Source organism: Anomaloglossus baeobatrachus, chromosome 4 (genome assembly GCF_048569485.1).
Source record: "Anomaloglossus baeobatrachus isolate aAnoBae1 chromosome 4, aAnoBae1.hap1, whole genome shotgun sequence".
NCBI classification, from domain to species: Eukaryota; Metazoa; Chordata; class Amphibia; order Anura; family Aromobatidae; genus Anomaloglossus; species Anomaloglossus baeobatrachus.
The window spans coordinates 389,014,073-389,034,332 of record NC_134356.1 but is presented as its reverse complement, the minus strand read 5'-3'; the positions used below and the strand labels follow the sequence as shown (position 1 = coordinate 389,034,332).

The 20,260-nt window shown below is 42.4% G+C and overlaps 1 protein-coding gene across 2 annotated transcripts in view; it reads left to right on the top strand.

The window, feature by feature from the left end:
* Nucleotides 1-20,260, top strand: part of ELAPOR2 (endosome-lysosome associated apoptosis and autophagy regulator family member 2) — a 236,079-nt gene that overhangs the window by 134,382 nt on the left and 81,437 nt on the right. For both annotated transcript variants that reach the window (XM_075345231.1, XM_075345232.1), the window contains exons 3-9: nt 3,153-3,348; nt 6,802-6,949; nt 13,675-13,761; nt 15,128-15,233; nt 17,290-17,442; nt 18,725-18,813; nt 19,917-20,097. In XM_075345231.1, coding sequence (XP_075201346.1) covers nt 3,153-3,348; nt 6,802-6,949; nt 13,675-13,761; nt 15,128-15,233; nt 17,290-17,442; nt 18,725-18,813; nt 19,917-20,097 — 960 coding nt within the window. The remainder of the gene's footprint in view (nt 1-3,152; nt 3,349-6,801; nt 6,950-13,674; nt 13,762-15,127; nt 15,234-17,289; nt 17,443-18,724; nt 18,814-19,916; nt 20,098-20,260) is intronic.

Genomic DNA, 20,260 nt, shown 5'->3' with positions numbered 1-20,260 from the left:
TAGCCAAAGAAAGGGAAAGTGACCGTTATGAAATGGGCTGTAGCATTAGGCTGGGTTTTGCTGGGACTCATCAGACCTGTAAGAAAGGAAACAATTGAGCAAGAGTAGCAAATGTGTCTGAAAATGCTTTGTACTACGTGTCACGTACTGGAAGATATGTACCCGCTATCTCATGTATATATAGCATTGCTGAAGATCAACAATCAAGTAAAGAATTGTTGTTAAAACTGAACTGGTGGTCTCCTTGTAAATGCAAGACGTCATTTGGTACTGGTCAGCTGATCCCAACGACAGCATGCGGCCTACTCGGGCGTGCAGTCCAAATGATACAAGTGCTTACACCCATGTCTTTTGTATAGCATGCCGGGGTGTCCGGATTAAACCCCTTACCCTGTGCCACTCTACAGATGATTGTTCATAGGTGTAGACATATGGCACTCTCCCAATGAATGAGCAACATGCTCATTCATCGAGTGATTGCATCATTTATGCCAATACAAAAATCTTTGATCCCATCAGGATATTGCCTGTTGGCACAGGAGATGTACTGCTGATATTATGATATTGAATAATCTATTAGTGATCTTTTTGTCCCTATCATTATTTCTCAACCCGTGTAAAGAGGCTGGAAAACAAATTGCATATAATTGGTCGGCTCTTATTTATCTGATATCCGCTTATGTAATTCACCCTAAATATTTATGTTTCATGGTACAGTATGCTAGCATTGGACCTCACTTTTATTTTTTTTCCCGGCCCTACTCCATAAATCAATTCTAAGGGGTACTTTGCATGCTGCGACATCGCTAGCCGATTGTAGCGATGCCGGACGCGATAGTCCCCGCCCCCGTCGCAGATGCGATATCTTGTGATAGCTGCCGTAGCGAACATTATCGCTACAGCAGCTTCACATGCACTCACCTGCCCTGTGACGTCGCTCTGGCCGGCAACCCGCCTCCTTCCTAAGGGGGTGGGTCGTGCGGCGTCACAGCGACATCACACGGCAGGCGGCCAATAGAAGCGGAAGGGCGGAGATGAGCAGGACGTAAACACCCCGCCCACCTCCTTCCTTCCTTATTGCAAGTGGGACACAGGTAAGGAGATGTTCCTCGCTCCTGCGGCTTCATACACAGCGATGTGTGCTGCCACAGAAACGAGGAACAACATCGTACCTGTCGCTGCAGCTAAATTATGGAAATGACCGACACTACACAGATCACCGATTTTCGACGCTTTTACGATCGTTTATCGGTGCTTCAAGGCTTTACACGTCGCAACGTCGTTACCGGCGCCGAATGTGCGTCACTTTCGATTTGACCCCGACGAGATCGCAGTAGCGATGTCGCAACGTGCAAAGTACCCCTTAGACAGAAATCACAGCTTCTCACCTTCATGTGTAGTATTATGCCTCTAGTTGTCCAGATCAGTAGAGACTTCCAGAAATGGCTAAGTATAACATAACTGATTAGTCTTTGTAAAGCAGTGTAAAACTGCAGACCAGATCAGTATTGTACTCTGACAGGCGAACCCCGCCGGCAAATGTCAGAAATGTTAAGAATTGTTATTGCCAGCATTTTTCCCTACGAAGACATGTGTGCCCCGGGCCCCCAATGCCCTTTTAATTAGGGTTCTCATTTTCTTTGGGAATTGGAATGTAGCATTGTCCTGCACCATTTGTTAGAATATAATTACTTCACTTATTTAAAAAAAAAAAAAAAAAAAATATTTAGTGTGTTTTCTGCCTTCAGTATTTTAAATGGACAGGTCCATATCCATCTTGCTCCTGCTAAAAAAACAGACTCTTTGAAATTGTGTTTTTGTGCTTTTTTGTTTTTGGCAAGTTACTGGATGGTCCATTTTTTTCATTTTATCATCCTTGTGTAATCTGTTTTTCTTGTATGCAAAAAAATTGGATGGATATTTCCCATTCTTCTCCTATTAACTGGTTTGTGAATAATAGACACAATCCTTGTGCTGTTTATTATTTTTCCTACCCATAAACTTGAATGAGCGAGTTTAATGGCTCATTCAGACCAGGTTTTTTTCATGTAGGAGAAAAATGTTCCTAGTTTCATCAGGTGTTTTGTTCAGTGTTATCAGACTTTCTTCAGAATGTCGTCCAAGTTTGGGTTGAGTTTTTCTCAGATGAGAAACAAATCTAAAATTTCTCCACTTTCTCCTATCTAGCAGTCCAAGAAAAACAGACATTTTTTCTCTGAACCATAGACTTAGATTGCTGATTTTGATCCAACATTTCAATCAATATCAGATGTCTCTGCAATTTTGCACACACAACTCTGTCCTCAAAGTCAGACATGTCAACTACCCCATAGACTATACTTAGTGTTGAGAGCGAGTAGTTGACTATTTGTACTTGCGAGTACTGTCTGCTGCTCGCATATTCGTTACGAGTAGCAGGCACAATGTAAGTCAATAGGAAATACTCGCTAAGTAGCAGGTAACCCGAAAGCCGTACTATTCGTTCGAGTATTGAATAGTACGGCTTTCGGGTTACTTGCTACTTATTGAGTATTTCCCATTGACGTACATTGCGTCCGCTACTCGTAACAAATATGTGAGTAGCAGACAGTACTCACTAACAGCATAGCGAGAATAGTCAACTACTCGATCAACACTAACTATACATACTATATACATACTATACTAGTTCTGTTTGTGAAAAACAGAGAATTAAGTCAGTTGCAAATATCGGACGTCTGAATGAGCCCTAAGTGAAGGAGTTGCGCCTAATTTTTATATATCTTACAATTTATAAGTAAGGAGCGCCAAGCGGGAAACTATGTAACCAGTCTAGCAAGCATGACCTGAAATTCTGATCTGGAGGAATGCTATTTCTAACGAGTGTTACACTTGAGATAGTGGACTTTGCTTGTTAGTTCTGCCAAGATTGTATGGTGTTAGCATTTGGTACTGATAATAGTTGAACGTTGGCTCATATCAAGGTGGAATATCTATTTCTAAATAATTGTCTATCTGATTGTCCAATTTTAAGTACGGTATTTATGGTCATTTTCTTTTTCAGTGTTTGAATTGTTGTATTTCAATTACTCTGCATTTCATGCTTGTTTCATTTACTTGCCTCTCGAAATGGAATTCTTTTCAGTCTATTCACAGTCACTCATGTTTTTCAGCGTTTTCCTGCGACTCTGGCCAGTTCTTGGAAATTAAAACCCAGTCATGCACGGAGTGTGCAGCAGGAACATATTCATTGGGAACAGGGATCAAGTTTGATGAATGGGATGAGATGCCGTCAGGATTTTCCAACGTGGCCACGTTTATGGAGACCACTGCTGACTTTTCTGGAAACAGACCTGACAGCTGTGACAAGTATGTGTTTTCTTTACACCCAGGAAGTATAAGAGCATAAAAGTTACAAAATCACATTCCAGGAACTAGACACAAGTTTAATTGGCTGTGATAAAAGTGAATAAAGCGTTACCTTGGCAGGTCCCCCATTTCACAAATGTGATGAATTTTTCTGTCTTCATCAGCGTCTTTCTGACGATCCCTGTTTTTGTGCAATACATATAAATATATCACCCTAAACCAAGAGGAATATGTTTCATACAGAGGGTAGAGAGCTAATGGGTGTAGCGTGACAGACAAACAAAGTAGGGCCAGATATATGGTAATAGAATAATTAAATTTAAACACTTAAATTTAGCTTTTTTATTTTTTTCCCCGTTATTATTATTATTTATTTTTGCTAAATATAACATCTAATATTATTTAGTTATACTCCTGAATAAAGTTAATCACATAAAGGTATCATTGTAATGGTAGCCTTGGCACACTATTTATCGTGTTTTCCAAAAAATAAAACCGTGTCTTATATTATTTTTTGGTCTCAAAAATGCACTAGGGCTTATTTTTAGGGAATGTCTTATGATTTTCCATGAACAACAAATCACATTTATTTTTGAATTGTCTCTCCAGGAATGGAGACAAACTCTAGTGCAGCGCCACCTATTGGAAGTAGCGATCCTAAAAGTCAAAAGTGGATTTTTAACAATCCTTTGCATATGACTTAGGATTTATGCCATATCAGAATCCCAATTTACAGACACGGTGTTTCGGGGTGCTTGCCCCTCGTCAGTGCAAAGTATGGGGTGTCTGTATTTATTGTGGAATAATATATCAACATTTATTCACAAATGAATAAATTATAAAGCACTCTTCTTGTTTTTAACCTTTTGTAATATTTGATACAAGTAATAAAGATATTATTTTATAGTTTATTCATGGCTAAACATCATTTGATGAATGCTCCACTCAGGGTTATTACCATCTTTTATATGTTCATACCTTTCCCTATTTATTTGTTGTATGTGGTGCCATCTACTGGCTAATTGATATATAGTATTTATATTTTAATTTCCATTTTTAAATGTATTATTCTATATCTTCTGTTTACTCCAAAGAAAGCAGACACCCCAATAAAATAATCGCACTTACCAGACCATAAACAATAGAGTTGGCAAATGAATGGGCTCTCACATACAGATCTGCAAGTTTGCTTCTTGGCTCACCCTTCTGGCCAGAAGCAGTATAACTCACACAAAGTTAGGCCTAAAACACACTTCCGCATAAAAAACGTACGTGTCTTACGGTCCGTTTTTCGGGTCCGTGTTCCGTTTTTTAGGGGCGTTTCTCCGGTACGTATGGCATCCGTGTGATGGCGTATGCGAGCCGTGTGTGTGTGTGGAATGTCCGTATTGACAAAAAATACGTACGTGTGCTGTCCATGTGCTGTCCGTTTTTAATGACCCGCATTCTTACCCAATTAACGATTTTAATCATTCATCATGAGATCCTGGTGTTGTTGTTTGCTTTCTATTGACCTGATAGATTGGAAACAAGTGTTTCAGATTTTGTGATGAAATACGGACACGGACGATACGTGCTGAACACGGACATACTCTGTGTGCGGTCCGTGCAGGCACGGACCCATAGACTAAAGCGGGTCCGTGCCTGCGTGTTGCCGGCCAAAAACGGACATGTCATCTGTGTTGAAAAGAGCACACACGTACTTACGACACGGACACACGTTCCGTGTGATTTTACGTACGTGTGCCATCTTCCATTGAATAACATGGGTCTCCGTGTGTACGTGTCTCCGGTACGTGCAAATACGTACCGCACATGTACAAATTACACGGATGTGTGTTGCGGGTCTTCGTAAGAGTGGGGTGATACTGTGACTTGATCTGTATGTGAGAACTGCATGCAATGCAAGACAAGGGACCGGACAACGATGCAGATCTCAGTGTGAGAGCCCATTCACCATCGGTGCTTGCCAGCTGCAATTGTTTAGCGCCTGGTGACTGTGCAATTTTTTTTTTCGGGTTATGTCTGCTTTCTTTTGGGCCTGTCTGCTCTCTTTTGGGGGTGTCTGCTTTCTTTATTGAAGTGTCCTGCTGTATTTTATAACATTTTTATCTGCCTGGGCTTTTTCTTTTTGAACCACAACTAGGGCTTATTTTTGGAGTAGGACTTATATTTTAAGAATTCCCCAAAAAGTCCCAAAAATTCCTGCTAGGCCTTATTTTTTGGTTATTACAAGAAAGTAAAGAAAAAAAAAAAGAGTCAGTATTGGTGAAATTGTAATGTACCATAAAATTAACATTTTTAGTCTTTGCGACTAATGCGGTAGTCACACGAGACGATCTATCGTGCGATGCATTGTCGGGGTCACGGTTTTTGTGATGCACATCCAGCATCGTTCACAACGTGGTCTCGTGTGACACCTCCGAGCGACGCAGAATCTGTCACAAATCGTGAGTTGTGTACACTTATTTTTTAAAAAATTGTTTATTTTTCATGGCGCCGGTTGTTCATCGTACCCGGGGTAGCACACATCTCTCCGTGTGACACCCCGGGAACGTTGAACACTTCTTACCTGCGTCCCGTGGCACCCTCCGGCTATGCGGAAGGAAGGAGGTGGGCGGGAGTTTTACGTTCCGCTCATCTCCGCCCCTCCGCTTCTATTGGCCGGCGGCTGTGTGACGTCGCTGTGACGCCGAACGTCCCTCCCCTTCAGGAAGTGGATGTTCGCCACCCACAGCGAGGTCGCTCTGCAGGTAAGTATGTGTGACGGCGGTTTAACGACTTTGTGTGACACGGGCAGCGATTTGCCCGTGATGCACAAACGATGGGGGCGGGTGCGATCGCATGACAGATCGTACCGTGTGATGCCTGCATAACTGAGAAAGCTGAGAACACTGCTTACTGTCTCCATTAGTACTATGGTTATGAATTCAGCAGTAGCTTTCATGCATGAGCAATGAGAAAGTGTGTAGATAGAGGTCCTTTACTACTGATTGAGACCCAGCAGAGACGCCCCCAAAGGACATCATTTTTTTTACTGCGAATAAACCCTAGTTCCCAGGACTGGTGAAGGTCCCATTGTTCAGACTCCAGCAATAGAAATGTTATCTCTTGTCCAATAGTTAGTAGATGACTTCCAAACTTGAAAATACCCCTTTAAGACCATAGCATGTACTTATTACCATTCTATTGCCAAATGAGGAAAGGACATGGGTGGAGATTTGCACCAGTTTTCTGGTATATGTTTGCTGCTATGCTGACTTTTTCAGAACGTTACAAATGTAGAGCAAATCTATATGACTTTCTAGTGTATGGGCAAATAAAAGATGTAATATAATTTGTCTATGCCTCTTAATAATTTTTGCGCATTTTCCTCCAGGGTCTAAGTAGATGTCCCCCGTGATGTTTGATGAGACTAATAATCCTTTTCCTACTTACGTTTTATTCAATCAGCTCATCTTGGATTCCTCGAGGAAACTACATAGAATCAAACCGAGACGACTGCACTGTTTCCCTTATCTATGCTGTGCACTTGAAGAAAGCTGGTTCTGTGTCCTTTGATTACCAATACCTGGACAACAACATCTTTTTTGAATTCTTTGTAAGAGTTATTTTAAGTATAATTGTTGTATGATTAAAGCGTAAACATAATTTTTATCTTCTAAATCAATCATACACATGGAAATAAAACACTGTGTAATATATCTTATCAAACAAATTAGCTTCTTTCTCTGTGAGAATTGATCAGTTATTATCAAAAATGTTCAATTTTGAAAAGGGAGCTGACCATTTTTACTGATGAGAGTCTATGATGATGGGAGGAGTGAGGAGCTAGGGGCAGAGAGAGGAGCAAGGGGCAGAGAGAGGAGCTAGGGGCAGAGAGAGGAGCTAGGGGCAGAGAGAGGAGCTAGGTGAAGAGAGAGGAGCTAGGGGCAGAGAGAGGAGCTAGGGGCAGAGAGAGGAGCTAGGGGCAGAGAGATGAGCTAGGGGCAGAGAGAGGAGCTAGGGGCAGAGAGAGGAGCTAGGGGCAAAGAGAGGAGCTAGGGGTAAAGAGGAGTTAGGTGAAGAGAGAGGAGCTAGGGGCAGAGAGAGGAGCTAGGGGCAGAGAGATGAGCTAGGGGCAGAGAGAGGAGCTAGGGGCAGAGAGAGGAGCTAGGGGCAAAGAGAGGAGCTAGGGGTAAAGAGGAGTTAGGTGCAGAGAGAGGAGCTCGGGGCAGAGAGAGGAGCTAGGGGCAGAGAGAGGAGCTAGGGGCAGAGAGAGGAGCTAGGGGCTGAGCTCCGCCCCCTCCAAACTCTTTTATATACTCATAAACTCATCAGTAACAATCATCATATCAGTAACCTTTGCCAATTCTGGCATTAAATGAAGCAAATTTATCTGATAAGATATATTACAAAGTTGCTTATTTTCATGTGCTCTATTGATTTATGGAATAAAAAGTAAAATGACAATTATACTTTTATTGTCTTTTTATTATTTTTAATATATTATAGGGGAACAGCACTGCAATATACTCAGTTTGTATAGAAAATGCTGTGTGATGATTTATTATAGTTCATATTAGGAAACTTTAGGTTGTTTATACCTTCAGGCCTTATGTGCATGGCTGTGTGAACGGTATTTCCAGACGTGAAGTATCTACAGCTATGTTGTAAGGAGCAGTAGGCATGTTGTATACCACCATAAAATATCTCCTATGCTGCCTTTTAACAAAGATGTTCTTTTCCGGATGCACTGTATTCAAAGAGTAACAGTAGTTTTAATTTTTGTGTCATAAAACTTTGCAATATAATTCAGAAGAGAAATCTGCTTCTCTTTCCTCTTGGATTGATTTTTCACGCTCAGTTCAGGAGTATAATCTGTCTTTGGTGAATACAGATTTACCAATGACTGAGACAAGAGACAACAGTTAAGGGGGCTTTACACGGTAGCGATATCGCTAGCAATTTGTAGCGATAGCGAACGTGTAAGTACCCGCCCCCGTCGTGCATGCGATTGTTTGTGATCGCTGCCGTAGCGAACATTATCGCTACGGCAGCGTCACACATACTTACCTGCTCGGTGGCGTCGCTGTGACTGCCGAACAATCCCTCCTTCAAGGGGGAGGGACGTTCGGCATCACAGCGACGTCACCGCAACGTCACTAAGCGGCCGGCCAATCAAAGCGGAGGGGCAGAGATGATCAGGACGTAACATCCCTCCCACCTCCTTCCTTCCGCGTTGGGGCCGGCGGCAGGTAAGGAGACGTTCCTCGCTCCTGCGGTGTCACACACAGCGATGTGTGCTGCCGCATGAGCGATGAACCACCTGGATAAACAACCCTTACCGATTTTTGAGTTTGGGACGACCTCTCCATGGTGAACGATTTTTACCATTTTGAGGTCGCTTAAGGTCGCTGGTCAGTGTCACACGCTGCGATATCGTTAATGACGCCGGATGTGCGTCACTAACAACTTGACCCCGATGACCAAACATTAACGATATCGTAGCGTGTAAAGCCCCCTTTAGTGCTCATAAAGTTCTAAGGAAAGGAGAGAGGGGATGATAGAGGCAGGCATAGACATTGTGCTGCAGATTCTCCTGAAAGTACAATTTTTTTTAATTCCATCATGACCAAGGACGTGTACAGTATATAAATACTTGGTTGTGTATGGCCCTTTAATGCAGGCTTGTGCGTCGAGTCCGCATTATTCCCCGCACATGTCTGCTGATCTGATCAGTTTTCGTTTTTCTGAGGAAAGTTGTACTCCCAAAATAAAATGGCCAACCCATCTAAAATATAGTTTTCAATGAAACATGTCATTCATTTTTTTTATACATATTCCCTTAAAGGGGTTGTCCACATGTGCACAACATTTTATTAGTGGTCCCAGGGTGCTGCATAATTATTTTTTAACTAAATTTACAGTATATTTACTTCCCCAATTTGCACCACTTCTGCACGCATGCTCTACTTTGTGTACTTTGCCCATCTCCTGACATACATAATATCACATTACCACTGCAGTCAATCAGTGGCTGCTGATTGGCTGCAGTTTTTAGAATTACTCCTAAGGGCTGCTTCTCACTTGCGAGTTTCTCGCAGTAGAGCAATGCGAGAAAATCTCGCATTGGAATCGGACACATGTTAGTGAATGATTCAGCTCTCATCTGCGATTTTTTTCTCAGTCCAAATCGGACTGAGAAAAAAATCGCAGCATGCTGCTTTTTTGCGAGTTTCTACTGCGAGTCTCTCCAATGCAAGTCTATGGGAGCGTGTAAAAAATCGGATGTCACGGGACGGCACTCACACCATCCTAGTGACATCCGATTTTCTAAATACATTTCTCGCATGTTTCCTAAAACACTGGAACGAGCGATGTCTCACAATGTCTGTCAATCACTATTCTCTGTCAGTCGGTCTCTCCCTCTCAGTCTCTATTTTCTCTCTCTGTCGGTCCGTCACTATCTCTGTCCCTCTCTCACAGTCTGTCAGTCATTTTCCCCTCCTCTCTCATACTCACCGATTCCTGATCCCCGGAGCCGCGCTGCACGGCATTCACACTGCTGCGGCGGCTTTTACTATTTTGAAAAAGCCGCCCGCTCATTAAACAATCTCGTATTCCCTGCTTTCCCCGCCCACAGGCGCCTATGATTGGTTGCAGTGAGACACACCCCCACGCTGAGTGACAGGTGTCTAACTGCACCCAATCACAGCAGCTGGTGGGCGTGTCTATAGTGTGCAGTGAAATAAATAAATAAATAATTAAAAAAAATGGCGTGCGGTCCCCCCCAATTTTAATACCAGCCAGATAAAGCCATATGGCTGAAGGCTGGTATTCTCAGGATGGGGAGCTCCACGTTATGGGGAGCCCCCCAGCCTAACAATATCAGCCAGCAGCCGCCCAGAATTGCCGCATACATTAGATGCGACAGTTCTGGGACTGTACCCGGCTCTTCCCGATTAACCCTGGTGCGTTGGCAAATCGGGGTAATAAGGAGTTAATGGCAGCCCATAGCTGCCACTAAATCCTAGATTAATCATGTCAGGCGTCTCCCCGAGATACCTTCCATGATTAATCTGTAAATGACAGTAAATAAACACAGAGAGAGGTAGTAGAACGGGGCTTTAAATAACCGCGCCAAGGATCCCAGATGTAATCTTGAATTAATGTACTTTTTATTTTGGCATAGGTCTACGCGTTTCAGGAGGCTCAGCTCCCTTCCTCAGGACCAGCAGGCACAAGATACATCAAATCACTTTGTTTGTATCAAATCACAAGATGTATCTTGTGCCTGCTGGTCCTGAGGAAGGGAGCTGAGCCTCCTGAAACGCGTAGACCTATGCCAAAATAAAAAGTACATTAATTCAAGATTACATCTAAGATCCTTGGCGCGGTTATTTAAAGCCCCGTTCTAAAAAGAGATTTGATGTATCTTGTGCCTGCTGGTCCTGAGGAAGGGAGCTGAGCCTCCTGAAACGCGTAGACCTATGCCAAAATAAAAAGTACATTAATTCAAGACTACATCTGGGATCCTTGGCGCGGTTATTTAAAGCCCCGTTCTAAAGAGATTTGATGTATCTTGTGCCTGCTGGTCCTGAGGAAGGGAGCTGGCGCTCCTGAAACGCGTAGACCTATGCCAAAATAAAAAGTACATTAATTCAAGATTACATCTGGGATCCTTGGCGCGGTTATTTAAAGCCCCGTTCTACTACCTCTCTCTGTTATCAGCCGTTTGGGGTACTGCTGCCTTGATCCACACACATGCTGTTATAGGAGTTGTGCCTGTCACAACCCTGATTGGTGAGTAGGATTACTCTTTTTTCACCCCCTGTCTGTCAGGGTAAGACCCTATGCGCTTTCATTTCCACAGGTTCTTTGTTTGTCTCAGTAAATAAACACACACACACCTGAAAAAATCATTTATTAGAAAGAAAAAACACAAACAAATTCCCTCATTACCAATTTATTAACCCCGACAAAGCCCTCCATGTCCGGCGTAATCCACGACCTCCAGCGTCGCTTCCAGCATGAAGGTGACAGGAGCTGCAGCAGACACCGCCACTCCGGTCACCTCCAAGCAGCAAATGAGGTGAGTAGCGCGATCTGCTGAGGTGTCACTGAGGTTAATCGCGGCCACCGCTGGATCCAGTGACAGCGGGTAACCTCAGTGACAGCTCAGCAGATCGCGCTACTCACCTCAGTTGCTGCGTGGAGGTGACCGAAGCGGCGGTGTCTGCTGCAGCTCCTGTCACCTTCATGCTGGAAGCGACGCTGGAGGTCCGTGGATTACGCCGGACATGGAGGGCTTTGTCGGGGTTAATAAATTGGTAATGAGGGAATTTGTTTGTGTTTTTTATTTCTAATAAATGATTTTTTCGGGTGTGTGTGTTTATTTACTGTAATTTACAGATTAATCATGGAGGGTGTCTCATAGACGCCTGACATGATTAATCTAGGACTTATTGGCAGCTATGGGCTGCCATTAACTCCTTATTACCCCGATTTGCCAACGCACCAGGGCAAATCGGGAAGAGCCGGGTACAGTCCCAGAACTGTCGCATATAATGTATGCGGCAATTCTGGGCGGCTGCTGACTGATATTGTTAGGCTGGGGGGCTCCCCATAACGTGGAGCTCCCCATCCTGAGAATACCAGCCTTCAGCCGTATGACTTTATCTGGCTGGTATTAAAATTGGGGGGCCCGCACGCCTTTTTTTTAAATTATTTATTTATTTATTTCACTGCACAGTATAGACCCGCCCACCGGCTGCTGTGATTGGTTGCAGTGAGACACCTGTCACTCAGCGTGGGGGTGTGTCTCACTGCAACCAATCATAGGCGCCTGTGGGCGGGGAAAGCAGGGAATACGAGATTGTTAATGAGCGGCCGGCTTTTTCAAAATAGTAAAAGCCGCCGGAGCAGTGTGAACGCCGTGCAGTGCAGCGTGGCGCCGGGGATCGGTGAGTATGAGAGAGGGCTGCTAACTTCAGTCACTCAGGGGATTAGCGGTCACCGGTGAGCCCTTCACTGGTGACCGCTAATCAGGACGCGGCACAGACAGAGCCGCAGCATGACAATGAAGTCGGGTGAAGTTCACCCGAGTTAATTCTGATTGTGCGGCTCTGTCTGTGTCTGCTGTCATCTGCCATTCAGCTCTGCTACATGGCTGTCTGTGTCTGCTGTCAGCGGCCATGTAGCAGCGCTGAATGGCAGATGACATAGTAAAAAATACGCATTACACACGCTAGTAAAATCATTAATTTATTCAGAAAAAGCATCGCACTTGCGTTGCACTCGCACCTAACGTGAACTAAAATCAGCCGAGTTTTTTTCAGCCCAGTCGGACCGATTTTACTCGCATAGATGTGTTTCCACACTAAGGAGAAGAACAGTGTTTTTTCTGTTGAGATAGAAACGGGAAGGCTGCAGTCAATCAGTGCCCACTGATTAGCTTCAGTGATCACTTGGTCTTGTTAGGAGACTGGTGTAGGCCACAAGGAGAAGGAATAGTGCTGGTCTGGGTGGTAAGTATAGATTTTTTTTTTTTATATAATTGATTTAGTACCTTCATTACCTGGTACCATTAATAAGCGGTTGTCCAGTAGTGGAGAACCCTTTTTAGGCCCTGTGCGCACTAGAAAATGGAATTTCCTTAAGAAAATTCTGCACCCTCACCTGCGCTAAAAAACAGCAGCAAACCGCACCCGAAAACTGCATGCGGTTTTACTGCGGTTTGTTGCTGTTTTGCCGCAGTATTGCCGCAAATTTTCTGCGGGTTGTTCCCTGCGTTTTTTTACCATTATCTATGGCAAAAACCGCAGGTACCTGCAGAAAAGAAGTGACATACACATTCTTTTTGCTGCAGAAATTCTGCAGCAAAACCCGTAGGGGAAAAAAACGCAATGTGCGCACAGCATTTTTTTTTACCATAAGTTTTGCTGGGGAAGGACTGCAGAAAGGTTATGAACATTTTCTGCAGCAATTCATGCAGCAAATCCGCAGCAAAAACCGCAGCGTGTGCACAGGGTCTAAAAACGGATCTATAGGGCACAAGCTATGGCTGATCTAGGAACCTAAAGCTTCAGGATAAGATCACATATCATGTCACACTTTTTTATGTCACTAGTTAAATGTGTTTCTCGATAATAAACCTTTTGATATATTTTATGATCTTGCCATATAACCAAGTTGAATTTATAGCAATTAAACTAGTGGGATTTAGCCAAATATTAAATTTGTGTGAATATAAAGAATATGATTTTTATTTTTTACATATAGCCTATAGCATATATTATTTTTAAGCACTTTTTTTTTCAATAATAGCTATTTTTACTTTGACAGATTCAAAACGATCAATGTCAAGAAACAAGTTCTGCATCAGATAAGTGGGTGAAGCTCTCTGAGAACAGTGATTGGATGCATCATTCGGTGTGTATTCTTAATTATCCTTATGTGATTTACCAATTAAGCAATCCTATTCTTTCTTTGCCTTTCATGGTTTAGATGGAAATAATTGTTTCTAGGTTCCGACCACTAGGAGGGTTACGAGAGAAATAGGATTAACCAAACAATAAAGCACAGCGAGCTATGCTGTTTCCACAACTCAGGAGTTACGACCCATGTCTATGGGAATTGACACATAGCATAGCTATGAGCTGTTTTTGTAACCTTGCCTTTTGATGGCCCAGAGATGGGAATAACCTTTCAGATACACACATTTTAATGCATCTTTTTATGTGAGGTGATTTACTAGCCAAGATCATGTAAAGGCAAAAGAAAAGTGAAATGTTAATTTCTGAGAAATAAATAATACATTTCCCTAAAATTAATGCATACAATGGACTGAAGTCTCACCGCATAGAGGCTGTCAGTCAAGCAGGAGGAGGCAGAATTGTTGCACGGAGTTCAGCTCTAAACTCACCAAGTGTCATGGCACCTTCTGACCCTGTTCACACTGCAGAGTTTCACCCGCCACCTGGTACTTTTGAGTTGCTCACTTAGAGCCGGGCGTCGACTAGTTGTATGCTTACTGGTGATCAGTCTAGCAGGAGTTAATTTCTGCTTGCCTGTGAATTGCTGCTAGGGTCAAGGTTTCCAGAGACCTATCATGGTCGCCTCCGCCCTTTGACAGATGGTGAAACCTGCTCTTCTATGCCGATAATAGCTTTAGTGATACTGGACCATGTGCTGTTGTGATCCAGTTGCTGGTGAACTATTGTATGCTATTCTGGTGTGTTGTGGAAATACTCTTGTTGCTTGATTATTTCCTTCCTTTTCTTTATTTCCTCCTGAGCATCTATACCTCTGTGAGTGATTGTTGGGAGTTTCAGTTTTGTTTTCCCCCTGTCTCCATATGTGGGATTTACCACTCCAGTCCCACTCCTCTCCTGGATTGGGATTAAGGAAGTATTAGACCTAGGGCTGAACAGGAGTCAGGGCTAGGCTAGTGGTCCAGACCTCTTTACCTTCAGAAGTACCTCTGGGATAAGGCACTGTTAGGGCCCATGATCTGAGGGCCAGTTTAGGTACCTCTATCCCTAGTTTCTACATTACCCCCATGACAGGAATAAAGCTGGACTGACAGAGACTTCAGATCTACAGCCTCATTTGCATACCAATTAAAACACTGAATTCTCAGTAATGGAAGAACAGACCGGCCATGTAAAGGTATTGCTGGACTTGAATTTGAAAGAGCTACATGCAAATATAAGTAGTTTGGATTATGACAGATTCCTTTTAAGAAGTGCCATTTTTTTAAGTTTCGTAAATAACTTTTCTCATGTTATAATTGCAGGTGGCTTTAAAATCTGGAACAAATATTTTGTATTGGAGAACGACTGGCATTCTTCTGGGATCAAAGGTGGTGAAACCTGTCCTGATAAAGAACATTACTATAGAAGGTAAACTACATTCCAGGCATCTAGTAAACGTTTACTGTGTCACTGAAGCATATATTGGCTTCTTGCAAAAGGTGGAGTTATTTCTAAATTCCAAAAGTTAAGATTTTTTTTCTAAACATATTTTTAGTAGCATTTAGAAATAAAAAAAAATCATAGGAGATCAGATCACAAGTATGCAAATATATCACACAAGAAGTATAAACAATATAAACATAGTCAAGAACTGTATTACAGTAAAGAAATAGCTCTGTAATAGGACAGTTCCTTCAGATCTATAGGCTTAGAATATGGTGTGGAAACAGTAGTGAAAAAGAAAAGAAGGGAAAATAAAGAAAGAAAAGGAAAAACAGCATAGAGGATCCAGTGATAATAATGGGGATGAGGGAAAGGGATGGGGGGACAAGGTTTTACCCCCTCTTCAGCATTGTATACTCTATATTAGTTTTGACAATTGGCTCAATAACCACAGAGCCGCGGCTAAAGGAGCCAAGCAAACATTTCCATTAATATGTAATTGTTTTACCTGGTGTAAATACATCTGACTGACCTGGTGGGCCACTGTTCAGTAGTTTCCTACCCATCTTCCTCTATGAGCAATAGATGGCCCAATAGACTTGATTCACTATGTACAAGATCTAATCCTTCGAGTAACACACTACCAGTGTATTATAATATAAAAGCAGAGGTAAATTTGGCAGTAATGTAATATTTGTAGGAAGCTGCATGTGGGCTCCCAGAGTCAATGTTATATATGTGGACCCTTAGCATCCCAGTATGACATACAACTAAAATACTACAACAGCAGTTTACAAGTAACTTTTATGTTTGTGTGTATCCTGAGGAGAAAATAATGAGCATAGAAGTTTCAATGTAATATTGGAGTCCTTTTTTTGGGAAGGGGGGGGTGAGAGTGTAAGGCGGGCTTTGCACGTTGCGACATCGCAAGCCGATGCTGCGATGTCGCACGCGATAGTTCTCGCCCCCGTCGCAGGTACGATATCTCGTGATAGCTGGCGTAGCGAAAATTATCGCTACGCCAGCTTCGCATGCACTCACCTGCCCTGCGACCGTCGCTCTGGCCGGCGACCCACCTCCTTCCTAAGGGGGCGGGCCGTGAGGCGTCACAGCAACGTCACACGGCAGGTGGCCAATAGCGGCGGAGGGGCGGAGATGAGCAGGATGTAAACATCCCGCCCACCTCCTTCCTTCCGTATAGCCGCCGGCGGCAGGTAAGGAGATGTTCCTCGCTCCTGCGGCTTCACACACAGCGATGTATCATGGCGCAGGAACGAGGAACAGCATCGTACCTGTCGCGGCAGCATAATTATGAAAAAGTCGGAGCCTGCACCGATGATACGATAATGACGCTTTTGCGCTAGTTAATCGTATCATCTAGGATTTACACACAACGATGTCGAAAGTGACGCCGGATGTGCGTCACTTTCGATGTGACCCCACCGACATCGCACGTGCGATGTTGCAATGTGTAAAGCCGCCCTAAATGTCTTTGTTCACCTAAATTTTGCAATTGTTTCTATTGTTCCTGCATCTTTCCATTCCTAGTTCCTAGGAGACACATTCAGTCAGTCCCCTTAAACTGGGGCTAATATACCAGCACCAGTTACAGGGAGATCAGTTTAAAAAGAATGTACTATTATGTTAAAATCCCCTCTATATCTGGGGAATACAGTGTGTGAAATAAATGAAAAATAATACTAATAATAATTATTTGTATTGATATAGCACCAACATATTCCGCATCACTTTTCAATTCAATAAATAAAAAATACAAATAACACTAAAATAAAAAAAGACATTGCCAGTCTGAATCACCGTTTCTAGCCCCGCCAAATAAAGAAGCAAAAATGATTTAAATGTTCAAATGAGAAAAGTTTTTACTTATCTGGTTAAGTAATCAATTTAGTGAATAATTTCCCAAAACCTATTGTTTTCTGTTAGTCTATATACTTGTAGTTATCAATATTTTTCCTTTCCAGAGCATTAATTTGTATGAATTATAATTATTAATATCATATGTATTTCTGCCTTATTACAGGAGTTGCATATACCTCTGAGTGCTTTCCTTGTAAACCTGGTACATACAGTGATACAGCAGGATCTTCATCTTGCAAGATCTGTCCCAGGAACACATATTCTGACAAAGGAGCTAAGGAATGCAATAAATGTAACCTGGAAACACAATATTCAGGTATTCTATAATTATGACATTAGTAAATACACTTAGACATTTAATATATTTCACAGTTACCGTATTTGGGGTTGGTATAGGCACGTACATAGAAACAATAGGGCCTGATAACCGAAGTCCTAATTGGGTCAACCCCAGAAAAGAAAAATAATTTGTTAGGGTCACAGACGAGCATACCAACAAGTTTACAGCCCTTACAAAGTAATTTTGCTCCTATTGAAGCCCCTTAGTGTTCCCACATTATAATATACCCCTTTCATGGCCCCCATAAAGTATGGAGCAAACAAAAATGCCCCCCAGAGACAATATGATACCCCCACAATGATTTCTCTACAGTATCCTTCACACGCACAGTATTATGACCCTACAGTACCCTTAAAGTATGACTCCCCACACACAATATGATGGCCCCCACACAGTGCTCCATACAGAATAATGGCCCTCCATACCGTGTTTTGGAACTCCATACAGTATAATGGCCCTTCATCCTGTATGATGGCTCCAACACAATCCTCTACACAATATGATGGATCCCACTCAACCATCTACACTGTATAATGGCCCACATGAAGTATAATGATCTCCACATAGCCCACTAAACAGTATAATGATCCCTGACAAAGCCCTCAAAACAACCTAATGACCTTCACATAGCCATCCAAACAGCATACTCTACCCCCACTTGGCCAGCAAACTAATATAATTCCACCACATAACCCTCCAAATAGTATAATGGCCCCCACATATCCCTCCAAGTAGTATAATCGCACCATATGACCTTCCAAATAGTATAATGACCCTCTCAACGTACTCTTTAATTTAAAAAAAAAACAAACAACAAACTGACTTCTCCTAGTTTCTCTGCTGCTAGGGTCAAGCGCATGTGTTTCAATGCTCTTCAGAGCGATGTAGTGACATCATTGCACCCACTACACTGAGATGTGAAAACTCAGATACACAGGGAAAATCATGGAGGAAGGAGCTGACGGCTCCCTCTTCCATCATTGCTTTCAACTGCATCTGCATCAAGAATGCAGATAAAGTTGAACGTGTGATGACGAGTGGAAGGTCCAGTGTGCTGGTACAGGGCCCCCCCCACTCAAAGATCCTATAGCTGCCATACAGTGTCCTGCTGTTAGCAGTACGCCACTCAATTGGTTTCCAGTTGATGGTATTTGTTAATAGAACTGTACTAATGTCAGGATAGATAAATTGCACTTAAAATAGTTCTTCACAGAGACATTTACATACACATTATTAAAGTGATTCTTGTTTTTTTCAGATGAAGGAGCTAACAAGTGTACAGATCGTCCTCCATGCTTAGAAAAAGATTTATTTCAAATACACACTCCTTGTGACAACGAAGGAAAGGTAAGCTACGTGGCACCTTTCTCTACGTTATCATGCAGTATCTGTAATGAAAATATAATCTTACTTTAGATGTCCCTTATAGATTCTACTTTTTTGGCATTATGGATTTAAAGGTTCAAATAGCTGCATTTTATTATATTTATATATGTGGAATCTGTTTTAGTCTGTTTTAGATATTGTAAAAAATGTTCAATGTAATAACAAAGGGTAAATGACAGTTAACAGATTATCTGAAAATATGACAATGTTGCATGCACATGTAACAATGTATCAAACAAGGACAGAACAGACCATGCTGTAAACCTCAATATAGTACAGAGCCATAGGCTGGGAAGCTTACAACAACACCCCAAAGGCTGGGCCCACTTATGGATACTTGTTGTCAAGACCAATCGAAAGCTCCATAAACAACTGATCACAGCTTGTTAACTGCAAGTAAGATGAGAATAAAAGCAAAATCAATCAAATATTAGATTTTGAAAATCTTAAGAAACTCTTTTGTGGTGATCATAAAAATTATTCTGGTTATAACAAATATGACCTGTTGACAGGATAGGTGATGATAACCACTAGATTGATGGGAGATTATCTAGTGTCATCCCCACAAATGTCTGAACAGAACACTTGTGACCCTCATATAACTGTAGCTGCGGTCACGTATGTGGACTAGCCCCTCCATTCAAATTCTATGAGACCACTCTTGTCTATCTCAGGCAGACTCATAAAGACACAATGGAGTGGCAGTGCGCATACATGACCGCTGCTCTATTCACAGTGGATTACCTGCTCTGGTGACCGTTGGGTGTCTTGGTGGGCAAGCCTCCACTGATCTAGGAGTTCCCACCTATTCTGTGGAACTCCTTCAACATATTATCTACCAATCGGTGATGCACAGATCACATAAGAAGGCTACAATAGAAAAAATGGCACATGATTTTGGTGGTATGGAACAATCAGCCATCATTTATTTCTTATTAAATGGGGTGCCCTAAACTACAGCCCCTAAAGAATACTTTCAGGGCACACATTGCCTTGTAACAAGATGACTATACTGTCACAGTAAAATTGAAAATAACACTTTTTTGTTTGACATGTTTGGTTAGACGCAGGTCATGTCCAAATGGATTGAGCCTAAGATATGCAGAGAAGACCTTTCTAATGCAATGATGCTTCCAGCTTCTGGGAACAAGGAAGATTGTCCTCCCTGCAACCCAGGCTTTTATAGCAATGGGACGTCTACCTGTTCTCCTTGCCCATTTGGGACCTTTTCTGATGGCATGCAAGGTGAGATGTCTGAGGATGGAGAGCGAGAGGAATCACTGAATGACATCTATGCAATACCATACCAATCTGTAGTTATTGACTTTCTCGTTGAAAGAAAACTGCAAACTATAAAAAAATACATAAAATGCTGTGGTAGCATTGTGGAAACGTATGGAATAAATCC